The 18,677-nt window shown below is 43.1% G+C and overlaps 1 protein-coding gene across 1 annotated transcript in view; it reads left to right on the forward strand.

Moving 5' to 3' along the window:
* Positions 1–11,778, forward strand: part of rchy1 (ring finger and CHY zinc finger domain containing 1) — a 36,592-nt gene extending 24,814 nt beyond the window's left edge. The window contains exons 7-9 of the mRNA XM_059647513.1: positions 4,121–4,150; positions 5,486–5,606; positions 10,068–11,778. Of these exons, the coding sequence (XP_059503496.1) occupies positions 4,121–4,150; positions 5,486–5,606; positions 10,068–10,196 (280 nt within the window). The 3' untranslated portion in view covers positions 10,197–11,778. The remainder of the gene's footprint in view (positions 1–4,120; positions 4,151–5,485; positions 5,607–10,067) is intronic.
* The last annotated feature ends 6,899 nt before the right edge of the window (positions 11,779–18,677 follow it).

Here is an 18,677-nt window from a genome sequence, read left to right on the forward strand (position 1 = left end):
TTCTGCCCTGGGAAATAGTCTCTGGCTATCAACTCTATCTATGCCTCTCATTATCCTCTATACCTCAATTAGGTCCCCTCTCCTCCTCCTTTTCTCCAATGAAAAGAGACCAAGCTCAGTCAACCTCTCTTCATAAGATAAGCCCTCCAGTCCAGGCAGCATCCTGGTAAACCTCCTCTGAACCCTCTCCAAAGCATCCACATCTTTCCTATAATACGGCGACCAGAACTGGACGCAGTATTCCAAGTGCGGTCTAACCAAAGTTTTATAGAGCTGCAACAAGATCTCACGACTCTTAAACTCAATCCCCCTGTTAATGAAAGCCAAAACACCATATGCTTTCTTAACAACCCTGTCCACTTGGGTGGCCATTTTAAGGGATCTATGTATCTGCACACCAAGATCCCTCTGTTCCTCCACGCTGCCAAGAATCCTATCCTTAATCCTGTACTCAGCTTTCAAATTCGACCTTCCAGGCTCTGGGGTGACCTTTATAGAGGTTTATAAAATCATGAGGAGCATACAGCCAAGGTCTTTTTCGAAGGGTAAGGGAGCCCAAAACGAGAGGCCTTGTGTTTAAAGTGAGAGGGGAAAGATTTACCAGCGACCTGAGGGGTAGCTTTTTTCCACAGAGGTTGGTACTTGTCCGAAATAAGCTGCTATAGGAAGTGGTGGAGGTTGATACAATTACACATCGAAAAGGTGTCTGGATGAGTACGTGAATAAGAAGCGTTTAGAGGGAGAGGGCTCAAATGCTGGCAAATTTAGGATATCTGGTGGGCAAGGATGAGTTGGACCAAAGAGTAGCAGTCTCAAGTTTTACGAACAACTGCACCTTGCAGTTGCAAATCATTTCAACTCTCCCTCCCACTCCTTGGATGACATGTCCATCATGGGCCTCCTGCAGTGCCACATTGATGCCACCCGAAGGTTGCAGGAACAGCAACTCATATTTCGCTTGGGAACCCTGCAGCCCAATGGTATCAATATGGACTTCACAAGCTTCAAAATCTCCCCTTCCCCTACCGCATCCTAAAACCAGCCCAGCTCATGTCCTCCCACCTCAAGCCCCACCCCTATTTCCTGCCTACCAGCCTCCTTGACCTGTCCATCCTCCCTGGACCGACCTATCCCCTCCCTAATTCCCCACCTGCACTCACCTCTACTGGCTCCAACACAGCCTCCTTGACCTGTTTGTCTCCTCTGCACCTATCTTCTCCTTTTTCCATCTCCTATCTGCCTCCCCCCTCCCTATTTATTTCAGAACTCCCTTGCCCTCCCCTATTTCTGAAAAAGGATCTAGACCCGAAACGTCAGCTTTCCTGCTCCTCTGATTCTGCTTGGCCTGCTGTGTTCATCCAGCTCCACACCTTGTTATCCCTGAAGTTTTATGCCATCAATCTTGTAGTTGCATCTTTCAAAGTTAGAATTCAAAGAAAATATTTTACTAGTTCATACTATTGACCTATCTACATGAATCACATTTCCAGGCTTGCTTCCTGCCAACTTTTACTTTTAGTTTCCATGTTGCTATTCCATCCATTTAAGCTGAGCTACCAAAATGAAAGAAAAACTTACATTTGCAGAGCACCTCTGTGCAACTTCTGAACTCTCTAAAGCATCTTGCAAACAGATGTAGTATTTTCTAAAAATCTGGACACCTTATTTTTAATGTTAAAAGAAGATAAATCAATTAGCTCTCATAATGGGCAAGAAGATACCAAATGAATGCCATTTGAGGGATTAATGTTGGTTAGGGCAACTGATTTTTTTTCAAAGTCTTTTACATTCACCTCGAGCAGTAATGCTCCAGTCTCTGGAGTGGGTCTCGAACTCATAATCTTCTGACGCAAGGCGAGTGTTCCCAGTGAATTCCAGCTCTTTTTATTAAAATTCTTCTGACATCACCCCTTTATTTTTCCCTCTAGTAATAATCATAAGCCGACACTTACTCTGTTGGTTTTCTGACCAGTAGAAGCAACATTTCACTCAACACACTCTCTGATCGTACAGTCATGCAGCACTGCAGCAGAAGCTTCGGTCCAACTTGTTCGTGCTGACCACATCCTAAACTGACCAAGTCCTATTTGGCCCATATCCCTCTAAACCCTTTCTGTTCATGTGTGCCCATCCAGATGCCTTTTAAGTGTTGTAATTGTACCCACCTCCACCATTTCCTCTAGCAGCTGATGCCCTGCATGCACGTACCACCCTCTGTGTGAAAAGTCGTCTCTCAGGTCCCTTTTAAATTTTTCCCTTCTCACCTTAAACCTATGGTCTCTAGTTTTGGACTCCCCTAGCATGGGGAATAAAAGACTGGACTATTGACCCTATCCGTACCCCTCAGGACTTTTGTAACCTTATAGAGGTTTATATAGACAATAGGTGCAGGAGTAGGCCATTCGGCCCTTCGAGCCAGGACCACCATTCATTACGAGCATGGCTGATCATTCACAATCAGTATCCTGTTCCTGCCTTATCCCCATAACCCTTGATTCTAAGAGCTAATCTTAGAGCTCTATCCATCTCTTTCTTGAAAGTATCCAGAGAGTTGGCCTCCACTGCCTTCTGGGGCAGAGCATTCCATATATCCACCACTCTGGGTGAAGAAGTTTTTCCTCAACTCTGTTCTAAATGGCCTACCCCTTATTTTTAAACTGTGTCCTCTGGTTCTGCACTCACCCATCAGCGGAAACATGCTCCCTGCCCCCAGACTGTCCAATCCCTTAATAATCTTATACGCCTCAATCAGATCCCCTCTCATCCTTCTAAACTCAAGTGTATACAAGCCCAGTCGCTCCAATCTTCTAACATATGATAGTCCCGCCATTCTGGGAATTGACCTCGTGAGCCTACGCTGCACTCCCTCAATAGCAAGAATGTCCTTCCTCAAATTTGGAGACCAAAACTGCACACAATACTCCAGGTGCGGTCTCACCAGGGCCCTGTACAGCTGCAGAAAGACCTCTTTGCTCCTATACTCAATTCCTCTTGTTATGAAGGCCAGCATGCTATTAGCTTTCTTCACTGCCTGCTGTACCTGCATGCTTGCTTTCATTGGCTGATGTACAAGAACACCTAGATCTCATTGTACTTCCCCTTTACCTAACTTGACTCCATTTAGATAGTAATCTGCCTTCCTGTTCTTGCCATCAAAGTGGATATCCATACATTTATCCACATTGAACTGCATCTGCCATGCATCTGTCCAAGTCACCCTGTATTCTCATAACATCCTCCTCACATTTCACACTGCCACCCAGCTTTGTGTCATCAGCAAAATTACCTGTCAGCCTCTGGCAGTCCAGGTAAAACAGCCCCAACCTATTCAATCTCTCCCTACAACTCAAATCTTCAACCCTGGCAACATCCTTGTAAATCTTTTCCGAACCCTTTCAGTGCATCGAGTATAGGAACCGGGACACCACACTTTGTCTGCGCAGGACATCAGCGAGGCCACCCCCAGAACCCTTTTAAAATATACCAATCTCTGTTGGAAATGTCTGCAACCAGTGAGGACAGAAATTTTAAACATAAATCATGAATGATAATCTAAGAAAGCTATGACACATATTTATAAAAGACTGGTTAGACCTCTGCAGGAGAATTGTCGCCAATTCTGAGTATCTTTTATTCAGACTTTGCGCAGGTTTTCAGAACAGATTTGCCAGGATGATACCAAGGATGAAGAATGTCAGTAACGAGGAGAGACTGGAGAAGCTGAATTTTGTTCTCCTTGAAGCAGAGATTAAATAGAGCAGATCAAAATTGTAGAGGGTTTTACTGAGTAAATGCGGAAATACTGTTTCCACTGGCAAAAGATTCAGTGACCAGTAAACACGCATTTAAGATAATTGTCAAAAGAACCAGAAGTAGCATGAAGGTAGTGGGCAAATTTACACAGTGAATTGTGAGATCTGAAATGCTCTGTGTAACGGTGGTTTTAACATTAGCAGATGCTTTTAACATTAACCTTTGGCATTTGTACATAATCGTTTGGAATATTTTGCCATTTACTCAGAGACTTCATCTGATCATTTGATTGGACTGCAGGTAATGGAAGTTAGAAAGTCTAAATATCAATAAAAAGTCATTTTATTCTTTTTTTAATCTCTCCTAGGACATGTTATGAAATGCTGTTTAACAAAGGGTGAGTGTTTTGAAGTGTTATTATTGGTTACAGTTATGGAAGGGCCATAAGTGATCTTTAAGACATAGTTTACAGTTTTGTCAGGTTGCACGTCCTGGCTGAGAGAATCGGCCCTGAATTCGTGTGGTTTCACTTCAGGCATGAACTACAATTGACATGCTAAAGAGAACTGTCTGTCTTCTGAAGCTGCTCAGTGTGATCTCTGCTTTCCATGACAGTAAGATGGGTACAGTTGGCTATATGATACAACATGGGTTCCTTTTGAGATCTGCTGTGGAGTCAAACGGATTTGTATTCTGGTACCATCACTTGTTGGCATAGTCTTCTCTACTGCTGTCATGTGCCTTTGCATTCAATACACAGGATACTTAATTACCAGAATTGAGTGAAAGCTGTTCAACATTGCTGATCTGAGATACGAGGTACAGGTGTGTCAAGTTACCAAGTTCTATACTGCTGATGCAATCCGTAATGAGCAACACCTTCAGCCAAAAGTGGGCAGACTCTTGTTGAGTTTAGTTTGGTCATCAACACCGTGCCAGAACCCCCTCCGTCACCGTTGGAGGTTGATGGTCGCTTCACATGTCTTGTCTTCACAATCATCAGCAATGTGCACCATGATGCTGAAATCAGTGTACTCATCGCAAAATCGGCACCTGTTCTGTCAAAGCTAGTGAGAGAATGTGTGTCAACAGCACCCCAACTGAGAACAGGTTTAAACTGCAGTTTTATCAAGTCTGAGCTCTTTTCTGCCCCAAATGGTGAGACTTGGACAACATTTATTGAACAGGAGGAATGTTTGAACAGCTTCCACCTTCACTGCCTCAGGCATACTCTCATACCACTTGGCAGGACAGCATCACTGGCTCAGGTTCTGGAGTCTGCTCATTCTGATAGCAGAGACTGCTGTTAGGGCTATTATTTTCATATTATCCACCAAACATGACCAGAAAACAGTTAGGGCCAATATATTTGGCAGTGAGTGAATTTTTAAAGGGGCATACAGTGTTCATTTGCTGTCAACAATTATGGATTCATTCATCAGAATTTAGTGTTAGACATTTAAAACAAAAGGATCTTTAAACTAATCTGATTGAAGCATCATTAACAAGTAACAATATTCTAAATCAGGATATGCAATTTAGAATTCAGTATCAAATCAAGTATAGAACTTGAAATGCAGAGGGAAATATAAGGATTAAAAAAAGGAATTTGCTGTCTTCTTTGTGTGTAAATATTGACCAAGTGCCACTTGTGGTTATTTTTACACCAAATTCCATCCATTGTGTTTCGATTCTGCTTTGTACAAGCATTTCTGTAACCCTGTTGTTGCAGAGCCTATCGATGTCCTTTGTGTATGCAATCCGCTGTGGACATGACAAAATATTGGGAGGAACTTGACTTGGAAATAGCTCAAACTGCAATGCCATCTGAGTATCAGAATATGATTGTTAAGGTAAGAGCTGAGTTTTACTTTCCATAATTAACATCCAGCATTTGCAATAATCTCCAACTGATAGTTAAGATTGAGCATAAACTGCAGTAAGAATCTTATTAAGGCAGTGTCCTCCTGTAGCTTAAAACCATTTACTATTTTCACTGTGAATTGTTCCTGATATTGGAAAAATAGACCGTCGTGGATAATCTCTCCCTTTCAGATGGATGTTGATGCATGACAGCAAATGGCCAAAAGTAGTATTTATATACAACCTTATTAATAAACAATCCCATCGGTTTTCACAGAAGCAGTACAGACCAGATTTAACTCAGCCATGTGAGAAGATGTTATGGCAGTGGACCAAAGTCAAGAGCTAGGTCCATCTTAAAGGAAGAGTGATAAATCTATCACCTATATCTGGTCAGTCTGTCATAGACAGTAGACAATAGGTGCAGGAGTACGCCGTTCGTCCCTTCGAGCCAGCACCACCATTCATTATGATCATGACTGATCATCCACAATCAATATGCTGTTCCTGCCTTATCCCCAAAACCCTTGATTCTGCTATCTTTAAGAGGTCTATCCATCTCTTTCTTGAAAGTACCCGGAGAGTTGGCTTCCACTGCCTTCTGGGGGCAGAGCATTCCATATATCCACCACTCTGGGTGAAGAAGTTTTTCCTCAACTCTGTTCTAAATGGCCTACCCCTTATTTTTAAACTGTGTCCTCTGTTTCTGGACTCACCCATCAGTGGAAACATGCTTCCTGCCTCCAGAGTGTCCAATCCCTTAATAATCTTATACGTCTCAATCAGATCCCCTCTCACCCTTCTAAACTCAGGTGTATACAAGCCCACTTGCTCCAATCTTTCAACATATGATAGTCCTGCCATTCTGGGAATTGACCTCGTGAACCTATGCTGCACTCCCTCAATAGCAAGAATGTCCTTCCTCAAGTTTGGAGACCAAAACTGCACGCACACCTCCAGTTGCGGTCTCACCAGGGCCCTGTACAGCTTCAGAAGGACCTCTTTGCTCCTATACTCAATTCCTCTTGTTATGAAGGCCAGCATGCTACTAGCTTTCTTCACTGCCTGCTGTACCTGCATGCTTGCTTTCATTGACTGATGTACAAGAGCACCTAGATCTCATTGTACTTCCCCTTTACCTAACTTGACTCCATTTAGATAGTAATCTGCCTTCCTGTTCTTGCACCAAAGTGGATAGCCATACATTTATCCACATTGAACTGCATCTGCCATGCATCTGTCCAGTCTCCTAGCCTGTCCAAGTCACCCTGTATTCTCATAACATCCTCCTCACATTTCACACTGCCACCCAGCTTTGTGTCATTGGCAAATTTACTAATATTACTTTTAATGCCTTCATCTATATCATTAATGTATATCGTAAACAGCTGTGGTCCCAGCACTGAACCTTGTGGTACCCCACTGGTCACTGTCTGCCATTCCGAAAGGGACCCATTCATCACGACTCTTTGCTTCCTGTCAGCCAGCCAATTTTCAATCCAAGTCAGTATTTTGCCCCCAATACCATGGGACTTTATCAAAGGATTTCTGAAAGTCCAGGTACACTACATCCACTGGCTCTCCCTTGTCCACCTTCATAGATACATCCTTAAAAAATTCCAGAAGATTAGTCAAGCACGATTTCCCCTTTGTAAATCCATGCTGACTCTGACCTATTCTGTTACTGCTATCCAAATGATTCGTAATTTCATCTTTTATAATTGACTCCAGCATCTTTCCCACCACTAACGTCAGGCTAATCGGTCTATAATTTCCTGTTTTCTCTCTCCCTCCTTTCTTGAAAGTGGGACAACATTAGCCGCCCTCCAATCCGCAAGAACTGATCCTGAATCTGTGGAACCTTGGAAAATAATTACCAATGCGTCCACAATTTCTAGAGCTACCTCCTTAAGTACCCTGGGATGCAGACCATCAGGTCCCGGCGACTTAGCGGCCTTCAGACCTAACAGTCTATCCAACACCATTTCCTGCCTAATATAAATGCCCTTCAGTTCGTCCATTACCTTAGGTCCTTCAGCCACTATTACATCTGGGAGATTGCTTGTGTCTTCCCTAGTGAAGACAGATCCAAAGTACCTATTCAATTCTTCTGCCATTTCCTTGTTCCCCATAATAAATTTACCCCTTTCTGACTTCAAGGGCCCAATTTTAGTCGTAACCATTTTTTTTCTTTTTACATAGCTAAAAAAGCTTTTACTATCCTCCTTTATATTTTTGGCCAGTTTGCCTTCAGAGCTAATTTTTTCTCCGTATTGCCTTTTTAGTTATCCGCTGTTGCTCTTTAAAACCATCCCAGTCCACCAGCTTCCCGTGCATGTTTGCTATGTTATACTTCTCTTTTATACAGTCCTTAACTTCCCTCGTCAGCCACGGCCACCCCTGCCGCCCCTTAGGATCTTTCTTCCTCTTTGGTATGAACTGATCCGGCACCTTCTGCATTATATCCAGAAATACCTGCCATTGTTGTTCCACTGTCATCCCTGATAGGGTATCGTGCCATTGAACTTTGGCCAGCTCCTCCCTCATAGCTCCATAGTTCCCTTTATTCAACTGTAATACTGACACTTCCGATTCTCCCTTCTCCCTCTCAAACTGCAGATTAAAACTTATCATATTATGGTCACTACCTCCTAATGGCTCCTTTACTTTGAGGTCCCTGATCAAATCCGGTTCGTTACACAACACCAGATCCAGAATTGCCTCCTCCCTGGTAGGCTCCAGTGCAAGCTGTTCTAAGAATCCATCTCGGAGGCACTCTACAAACTCCCTTTCTTGGGGTCCAGTACCATCCTGATTCTCCCAGTCTACCCGCATGTTGAAATCCCCCATAACAACTGTAATGATACCTTTGCGACAGACCAATTTCAACTCCTGATTCAACTTACACCCTACATCCAGACTACTGTTTGGGGGCCTGTAGATAACTCCCATTAGAGTCTTTCTACCCTTAGAATTTCTCAGCTCTATCCATACTGACTCTACATCTCCTGATTCTCTGTCCCCCCTCGCAAGGGACTGAATAGCATTCCTCACCAACAGGGCCACCCCACCCCCACTGCCCGTCAGTCTGTCCTTCCGATAGCACGTATAGCCTCGAATATTCATTTCCCAGGCCCTGTCCACTTGAAGCCACGTCTCAGTTACCCCCACAACATCGTACTTGCCAATTTCCAACTGAGCCTCAAGCTCATCCACCTTATTTCTTATGCTTCATGCATTCATATATAATATTTTTAATCTGTTTGCCTCTCAACCTTCCTATCAATCCCTATTTCACTTGGCCATACTGTACGATCCCTTCTTGAGTTTTCTGCTCCGTTGATTCTGTTGTCTTTCTTAACTTCTCTTATTCTCACTTTCCCTTTAACTTCATTCTTAAATTTCCAGTTTGGCCCCTCCCCCCCATTACTTAGTTAAAACACACCTGTACTGCAGTGGCAAACCTGCCTGCCAGAATGCTGGTTCCCCATCTATTAAGATGCAAACCGTCCCTCTTGTACAATTTGTCATACGACTGCACCACCCCTCCCCACCAAACTGCAAACTTGATTGGTGATGTCCTCCAATATGGTTTAATAAGTCATTCAGATACTACAGTCGAGGTAATTAAATGAGAACTAGCCATTTCACGCAAGATCCTATGAACCAGTAACTTGATCCGTGCAGTGTGCATGGTTATTTAGATTGCCATCTATGTGACAAGTTCTTGAAAGTAGCATCCATTCATCCCACCATTTACCAGAAGCTTGTGGTTTCATGTCCTACTCTAGAGCCTTGAGCATAAAATAAAGGCTAACATTCTTGGTCTCATTGTTGGAGGAATGCTGAGTTGTTGGAGGTGATGCTTTTCAAATTAGACATTAGCTGAGCTACTAAGGTGAACGTAAGAGATGCAGTTACATTATTACAAGATGACCTATGGAATCCTACCCAATATCTTGGCTAATAATTATCTCCCAACCAACGTTACTGAGAAAAGTACTTTATTAGTTGTGGGGCCTTGCTGTCCAATGGCTGTATATTTCCTACATTACAACAGTGCCAGTATCAAATGGTAATAAAATGTGAGGCTGGATGAACACAGCAGGCCAAGCAGCATCTCAGGAGCACAAAAGCTGACGTTTCGGGCCTAGACCCTTCATCAGAGAGGAGCTCTCTGATGAAGGGTCTAGGCCCGAAACGTCAGCTTTTGAGCTCCTGAGATGCTGCTTGGCCTGCTGTGTTCATCCAGCCTCACATTTTATTATCTTGGAATTCTCCAGCATCTGCAGTTCCCATTATCTCTCTCCAGTATCAAATGGTGCTCCTTTGGCTATAAAACAGTCTTGAGTAGCTAGAGGTCACAAACACCACTAAATAATGATCAATTGTTGCTTTCTGGCATGCAGGGATGATGGAATGTAAATGTGATTGTGCAATTTCTTCCACAGATCATGTGCAATGACTGCCAACTGCATAGCACCACACCTTTTCATGTATTGGGTCTGAAGTGCAGTGGATGTGGGTCTTACAACACTGCCCAAGATGGAGGACCAGTCTCAGCCGAGGGAGAGCAATGATGCGCACACAGCCTGCCAGCCTCTAGAGTTTGCAATTAAAACTCTTGAAAGTGGACTTGAAATACCTGGTTGACTAACTTCCTTCTGACAATTATCCAACTAGCAAGCAGAAAACATCCACGATTAATGTTTGTAAAATACAAATTTATAGTCGAGTGTGCCAGTAATCCACTTAAATCCTTGCACTTCTTTGTGTATTCTACTTTTCCCCATTTACTCTGTACGTGGCAGGTAAAGTTGAAATAATTTTCCAGTTTACGTTAGGATGGAGAAACTGGCTTGTCTTACACTTAGGCCAGCTGATCTTTCAATTCAAGTTGGTGCACTAAATGATGCTTGGTTACTTTCAGATGTGGTTTCACACCCATGTGTTCTGCAATCATGGTTATTGGAAAACAGTCTATTATCCTGTAGCTCAAATTTCAGAATAGAATTTCTTGATTTGTTTGGCAGAACATATTTGCACCTCAAATCAATTGCTGCAGCTAAGTCAGTGTAGTAATACAACCTTTAAATCGATGCTGTACATGAATTTAGCATTTAGAACTATTTTCAGGTTTTATTCAGTCCTGTATGTCATTTTGTCTTCAAGCATCAGGTTTACAGCTTTAATGCTATGTTCAGGATTGCCTGCCTGAGCAAGTTCTCTAATGTCCCACAACTGACTGCGGTGTGGACCATGCATTTTTTAAGGTACTGATCAAGCCCTATAAAGGTATAAAAAGCACTAAATTGTGAATATTGTTTACACTGACATTTTCATATCACCAGTCTCACTTGAAACTTTAAATACTTTGAATAGTTTTGGCAGTCTTCTGCATCATTGTTTTAGGCATGTTTTATAACTTCTGGAATTTTAGTATGTAATGTATTATTTTTCAATATGTTTTTCTTTCTCTGGTTCCAATGGGCCTTTCATCTGCCACTCCCAATGGGTGGTGACCTTCCATTGAGTGCAAGCCAAATAAATCAAAGGCTGACTGCTCAGATGCACTTTTGTCAGTATGGATCAATAGATAACATTTGCATTTTTGAGTCACAATCTATAGCTCCGAGATCCATTCCAAACCTTGATTGCATAAACCAGACTAATATACCCAGTGGAATACAGATGCAGTGCTGCACTAATGGAGGTGCTGTCTTTCAGATTAAATGTTAGAGCAAGGCCCCGCCTCCCACATCAGGTTGCCAGAGATGACCTTGCACTTTCAAAGAGGAACAGATGCATTCTTACCAGTGGTCAATATTTAACCATTAGCCAGTATCTGTCAAGCACGTTGTCTGTTCAAGATATCATCACTGTTTGTGGAGGTTTGGTATATGCAAACCTCTGCCACTTTTCCAGCTATACAACAGTGACCACGCTTACTTCACCGGCTGCTGTAATTATTGTAACAAGATCAGCCAAGCGGACTTCATAGAATGAGTTTCCCTGATTTGGGCTGTAATCTGGCCCAATCAGGGAGCCCTGGCTCACAGAAACAGGTGTCAGCGGTTTTGTTCACTCAGAGTTGGCTGTGAGGGAGCTGGAGCAGTCTCAAGGACTTTCCATGAGTAAATAAAAGGTGACTTGGTGATGGGATACTGGCCTCTGGATTTATTTTAGCTGCAATGTGGTTTGAGTTGACCTGAAGTCATGAAAGAACTACACAATCACAAATTATTCTTTTTCTTTAATATGCCTCTTATTGCTTGGGTGTAAGTGGCAAATTTGTACCCTGGAGCTGAATGCACATGAGCAGCACTCTAAAGATCAGTCGGAGTCTAAACAAACACAAGACGCTTCAGACCCTCAATGGATGCTATCTATTCACTCATGCTAACAATGAAATTTGTTGTGAATACAGATAAATGCACAAAACTTCCAAAAAGGGTGGTGCCAGCAATGTAGGTAGCATTTGAGTACCTGAGTCTGTCCTGCTGCATTCGTTCTTCCCTTTTCATCACCAACTTTCTTTTTCATTTTCTTGGTGGTGGAGGAGGCTGGAGCGGGATTCATGGCGAAGGTGGCAAGGTGGTAGCTTATGTTGTGGTAGACCCCGAGCAGGGACTCCTGGTGATGTTGACAAGGTGGGGACTCCTGATGCATCGGTTGGACCCAGAATAAGGACTCATTCCAGCCCAGACACTGGAGCACCTTACACAAACCCCAAAGACCTGAAGCCCTGGGCCGGATGGGATTTATCCTCGGATCCTCTGGGAAGCCAGAGAGGAGATTGCCGAGCTTTTGGCATTGATCTTTAACTCGTCATTGTCTACAGGAATAGTGCCAGATGACTGGAGGATAGCAAATGTGGTTCCCCTGTTCAAGAAGGAGAGTAGAGACAACCCTGATAATTATAGACCAGTGAGCCTTACCTCAATTGTTGGTAAAGTGTTGGAAAAGGTTATAAGGGATAGGATTTATAATCATCTAGAAAAGAATAAATTGATTAGGGATAGTCAGCACGGTTTTGTGAAGGGAAGGTTGTGCCTCACAAACCTTATTGAGTTCTTTAAGAAGGTGACCAAACAGGTAGATGAGAGTAAACCAGTTGATGTGGTGTACATGGATTTCAGCAAGGCGTTCGATAAGGTTCCCCACAATAGACTATTGTACAAAATGCGGAGGAATGGAATTGTGGGAGATATAGCAGTTTGGATCAGAAATTAGCTTGCTGAAAGAAGACAGGGTGGTAGTTGATGGGAAGTGTTCATCCTGGAGACCAGTTACTAGTGGTGTGCCACAAGGGTCGGTGTTGGGTCCACTGCTGTTTGTCATTTTTATAAATGACCTGGATGAGGGCGTAGAAGGATGGGTTAGTAAACTTGCAGACAACACCAAGGTCGGTGGAGTTGTGGAGAGTGATGAAGGATGCTGTAGGTTGCAGAGAGACATAGATAAGCTGCAGAGTTGGGCTGAGAGGTGGCAAACAGAGTTTAATGCAGACAAGTGTGAGGTGATGCACTTTGGTAGGAGTAACCAGAAGGCAAAGTACAGGGCTAATGGTAAGATTCTTGGTAGTGTAGATGAGCAGAGAGATGTTGGTGTCCATGTACACAGATCCTTGAAAGTTGCCACCCAGGTTGGCAGGGTTGTTAAGAAGGCATAGTGTTTTAGCTTTTATTAATAGAGGGATCGAGTTCCGGAACCAAGAGGTTATGGTGAAGCTGTACAAAACTGTGGTGCGGCCGCAGTTGGAGTATTGTGTACAGTTCTGGTCACCGCATTATAAGAAGGATGTGGAAGCTTTGGAAAGAGTGCAGAGGAGATTTACTAGGATGTTGCCTGGTATGGAGGGAAGGTCTTACGAGGAAAGGCTGAGGGACTTGAGGCTGTTTTCATTAGAGAAGGTTGAGAGGTGACTTAATTGAAACATATAAAATAATCAGAGGGTTGGATAGGGAGAGCCTTTTTCCTAGGATGGTGACAGCGAGCACGAGGGGGCGTAGCTTTAAATTGAGGGGTGAAAGATATAGGACAGATGTCAGAGGTAGTTTCTTTACTCAGAGAGTAGTAAGGGAATGGAACGCTTTGCCTGCAACGGCAGTAGATTCGCCAACTTTAGGTATATTTAAGTCGTCATTGGACAAGCATATGGATGTACTTGGAATAGTGTAGGTTAGATGGGCTTGAGATCGGTATGACAGGTCGGCACAACATCGAGGGCCGAAGGGCCTGTACTGTGCTGTAATGTTCTATGTTCTAAGACTGAGAGCTGTGCTTGACAAGAAGGACTATAAAGTTGAACATTATTTCTTATTTTTCTGCCTTTATTTTTCTGTCAATTGAGCAGACGATAAAGCTCTTTGAAGTAATTTATTTTTACTCATGTTGTAATTACAAATGGTGCCGGATTGTGGCGACACAACATTTTTTTTGCTGTATTTTCCCAAATACATGTAACAATAAAGTCATTCATTCAATCAAAACCCCAGCTGTGGCTCAACAGATTGGCAGATGTGCAGGTGTAATGTGGTATATTGTATCCATTGCACCCGTCGTGGCCGCCTCTACATTGGGCAAACCATGTGGAGGCTTTGGGACTGCTTTGCAGAACACCTACGCTCGGTTCGCAGTAAACAACTGCACCTCCCCATCGTGAACCATTTTAACTCACCCTCCCATTCCTCAGACAACGTCCATCCTGGGCCTCCTGCAGTGCCACAACGTTTCCACCCAAAGGTTGCAGGAACAGCAACTCATATTCCAATTGGGAACCCTGCAGCCCAATGGTATCAATGTGGCTTTCACAAGCTTCAAAATCTCCCCTCCCCCTACTGCATCCCAAAACAAGCCCAGCTGGTCCCTGCCTCCCTAACCTGTTCTTCCTCTCACCTATCGCGCCCCCCCCCCCCCCACCTCAAGCCGCACCTCCATTTCCTACCTACTAATGTCATCCCGCCCGTTGATCTGCCTATCCTCCCTGGACGGACTTATCTCTTCCCCACCGACACTCACCTTTACTGGCTCCATCCCTGCCTCTTTAACTTGTCTGTCACCTCTCCACCTATCTTCTCCTCTATCCATCTTCAATCTGCCTCCCCCCTCCCTATTTATTTCAGAACCCTCTTCCCCTCCCCCATTTCTGATGAAGGGTCTAGGCCTGGAGCCTCAGCTTTCCTGCTCCTAAGATGCCACTTGTCCTGCTGTGTTCACCCAGCTCCACACCTTGTTATCTCAGTGTAGACTGATTGTAATCTCTGGAATGTTTTTAATGCAGTTATTATATAAAAGCCAGGTAGCTTAATGTTGCCTTACTTCATCCACCTGTAATTGTATTTCTGTGATTTCTAGTATTTCTATTTTTACTCCATTGAGTTAGTCTCAGATGTGTATTGAGCCCTAAAGGGCTACAAATGCGGAGAAAGCTTCTTGGACTACAATTGGATTGGAGTTGTACAAGGTTTTTATGAGACCTCATTGGAACACTTTGCATATCTTTGATCCCAGGGCACGAAGAAGGATATATTCTGCTTCAAGACAGCATTGTTAACTGGATTATTCTGTCTTCACTGTAGAAAAGGAGAATGTCGATATGGAATTCAGGAAAAGGAATTGTGAGGAACTTGCACAATTTGACAAAAGAAATGTGGAGGTATTAGAGACTCTGTCAGGCTTAAAACAGGCAAATTCCCTGGCCCAAATGAATTGCATTCCAGGCTGTGTTTGAGATGAGACAGGAAATTGCAGGGGCTCTGACACAATTTGTAATTCCTCTTTGGCTGTGGGGCAAGTGCCAGAGGACTAGGAGACTGCTTTTGTAGTTCTACTTCTCATGAAGGGTGGTGAGATGAACCAGGAAATTACAGACTGATGAGTTTTGTGTCAGTGGCAGGGAAGCTGTTGGAGAAAATTCTGAAGGAGCAAACTAACACCCACTTGGAAATGGGTTAATCAGGGTCGGTCAACATGCCTTTGTCAGAGGGAGGTCATACCTAACACATTTGTTAGAATTTTTTGAAAACTGTGATTGTCGGGATGAGGGAAATCCAATTGATGTATTTTATGTAATTTTAGTAAAGCTTTTAACAAGATCCCACGTAGACTAATGATAAAGGTTGAAACAGTGGAATTGAGCAAAACTTGGTAAAATGGCTTGGAAACTGCCTTAGTGATAGCACCCAAAGGATAGAGGTAGGAGGCTGTTCAAGTGGCTGGAAATCAGTTTCTAGTGGTGTACCTCAAGGATCGGTACTGGGATATTTATTGTTTGTTAAATACATAAATGATGCAGATGAAAATACACGGAATATTAAGCAAATTTATGGACAAAACCAAGATTGGTAGAGTAAAGAAATTAATAGTGAAGAAGATGGTTTTAGGTTACAGGAAAATATAGATGAGTTGATCAAATGGGCAGACCTATGGCAGATGGTATTTAACCCTGATAAGTGCAAGGTGATGCACTTTGGAAGAAGAAACAAGATGAGGGAGTATTTAATGAATGGCTTAGAGGAAAAGAGGGATCTTGGGGTAATTATTCACAGATCCTTGAAGTTGGCAAAACGTGAAGAGATCATTAAGAAGGCATATGGGACACTTGCTTTCACCAGTCATGGCATGGAGTATAAGAGCAAGGAGGTAATGTTGGAGTTGTACAGTGTGTTTGTCAGGGCACAGCTAGAGTACTGCATGCAGTTCTGGTCACTTTATTACAGGAAGGATGTGATAGCACTCGAGTACAGAGGATGTTGCTTGGAATGGAGAAATAGGAGAGACTAGATAGGCTTAGAATGTTCAGAGCAGAGAAGAAAGGGTGTGGAGACATGATTAAGGTGTATAAGATTATGAGTACAGACAGGAAGAATAGAGAGTACCCCTTGGTTGAGAGGCCAATCGCACAAGGGCATAGTTTTAGGGTAAGGGGCAGGAGATTCAGAGGAGGTTTGAGGGGAAAAATTGTTTTCACTCTGGTTGGTGGGAATCTGGAATGTACTGCCTGAAAAGGTTGTAGAGACTGGAAACATAACAACTTTTAAAAATATTTGGGTGAGCACTTGAAACAACATTGAAGGATATTGGACAAGTGCAGGAAATGGGGCAATGGGTAGTCATGTAGGTACAGACTCGATGGGCCAAAAGTTCTTTTCTGCATTGTATGACTATGAAAGGCTGTGTTTTCAAATAAACCTGTTGGACTATAACCTATGAAAGCACAGCAGAGGCTCACAAAATTGGTACCTACAGTTGTACTATGATGAGAGGCTGAGTAAATTAGATCTTCAGCTCTGTGGCGTTGAGAAGAACGAGGGGTGATTTCACTGAAATGTTGAAGACTTTAAAGGATGAGCGGTGCGCTTGACACATTGTGACACTGAGAGGTTTGTTCCTTGACTGGGAATCTAACAGGTTGGGACATAGTGTCAGGATAACAGGTGCAGACATTTCAGGCTCAGATCAGAAGAAACTTCTTCATTGAAGGTTTGTTAATCTTTGGAATTATCTATTTCAGTGTATTCTTAATGTTCCATTGTTGAGTATATTTAAGGTTTAAGTAGATTTTTGGTCTTTGAGGAAATTAGGCAGTTAGAAAGTGACATTGAGGCAAAAGATCAGCCACGATCATATTGAATGGTAGCAGACATGAAGGGCTGTATGGTCTAATATTAATTTCTTGCCGTCAATAATTACAGATTATCATAAAATTCCCGGTTTACCACTGCCCTTCAGGAGAGGAAATCTGCTGTCGTTACCCACTCTAGCCTGTTTGTGACTCCACACCCACATTGACTCTTAACTGACCTGAAATAGTCTCACATTCACTCAGATGTATTAAATCATGACAGCAAACTACGACCATGGTTTAAGAGGACAGCTCACCACCACCTTGGGCAGTTCAGGATGGACAATAAATGCTACACTTGTTGATGACTTCCAAATGCCATGAATGAATAAAAAGTTAGTCTCCATTTAACAGTTGGTTTGGCTGAGCCTTCTTTCTCAGTGATTAGTTTCATGCTTTGGCTTCTCTTTTTCCTGCGTCGTGAGCTGGGAGATTTGTTGTGGTTTGACAAAAGATCAGTGTTTTAATGCTGAATTGCCAGAAGCTGGCACTGCTCAGGGGAAGTGTGCACAGTGGAAGTGAACAAAGAGATGAAATGTGCTCAAAGGCAGTGAATTGTCACAGGAGTAAAGGCTGGACTAGGTGGATTTGAAGCTGGGGCTGAAAAGTGATGTGAGCAGAGATAATGGGAATTGCAGATGCTGGAGAATTTGAGCTAATAAAGTGTGGAGCTGGATGAACACAGCAGGCTAACCAGCATCTTAGGAGCACAAAAGCTGACATTTTGGGCCTAGACCCTTCATCAGATTCATGCACAGATAAGATGGGTTTTAGCAGAGTTTTTAAAGTGTGGTGGAAAAATAGGTTTAAAGAAAATCAGGTGAATCAACAGTCTGAGCCACAAGAGCTAGAATGAGATGGCTTTCTCACATTCTTTTGGTTTCCTTAGACAAACCATGTTGCTGTTGGTTGCAGTTTGATAAAGGGTAGCTGGTCAGTTAGACCTGGATGTTTTATTGAATTAGCAGTTCAGTTTTAGAGTATGGAGCATTAACTCCTATTCACAGAGACAGAGTGTGAACAATGCTTCCTTGAAAATCTCTTCAAAACTGCAAGGTCTTTTCTCTTTTCCAGGAAAGGGAGAGAGACTAAACTTTGCTGCTGTTTCTTGGAGACAGCACAGTGTGGACGTGGAGGAACACAGCAGGCCAAGCAGCATCACAGGAGTAGGAAAGTTGACATTTTGGGTTGGAACCCTTCTTCAGAAATTTCTGAAGAAGGGTCCCAACCTGAAACATCAACTTTCCTGTTCCTCTGCTGCTGCTTGGCCTGCTATGTTCCTCCAACTCTATTCTGTATTGTCTCTGACTCCAGCATCTGCAGTTCTTGCTATCTCTGCTGTTTCTTGGAGGTGTTTTTCAACTGCAACACTCCTCAGTCTGAGGCAAACCGGAAACTAACAGTCCGAAAGCGGTTATTTTAATTATTCGGTGAA

This window comes from Stegostoma tigrinum, chromosome 1 (genome assembly GCF_030684315.1).
Source record: "Stegostoma tigrinum isolate sSteTig4 chromosome 1, sSteTig4.hap1, whole genome shotgun sequence".
Lineage (NCBI taxonomy): Eukaryota > Metazoa > Chordata > Chondrichthyes > Orectolobiformes > Stegostomatidae > Stegostoma > Stegostoma tigrinum.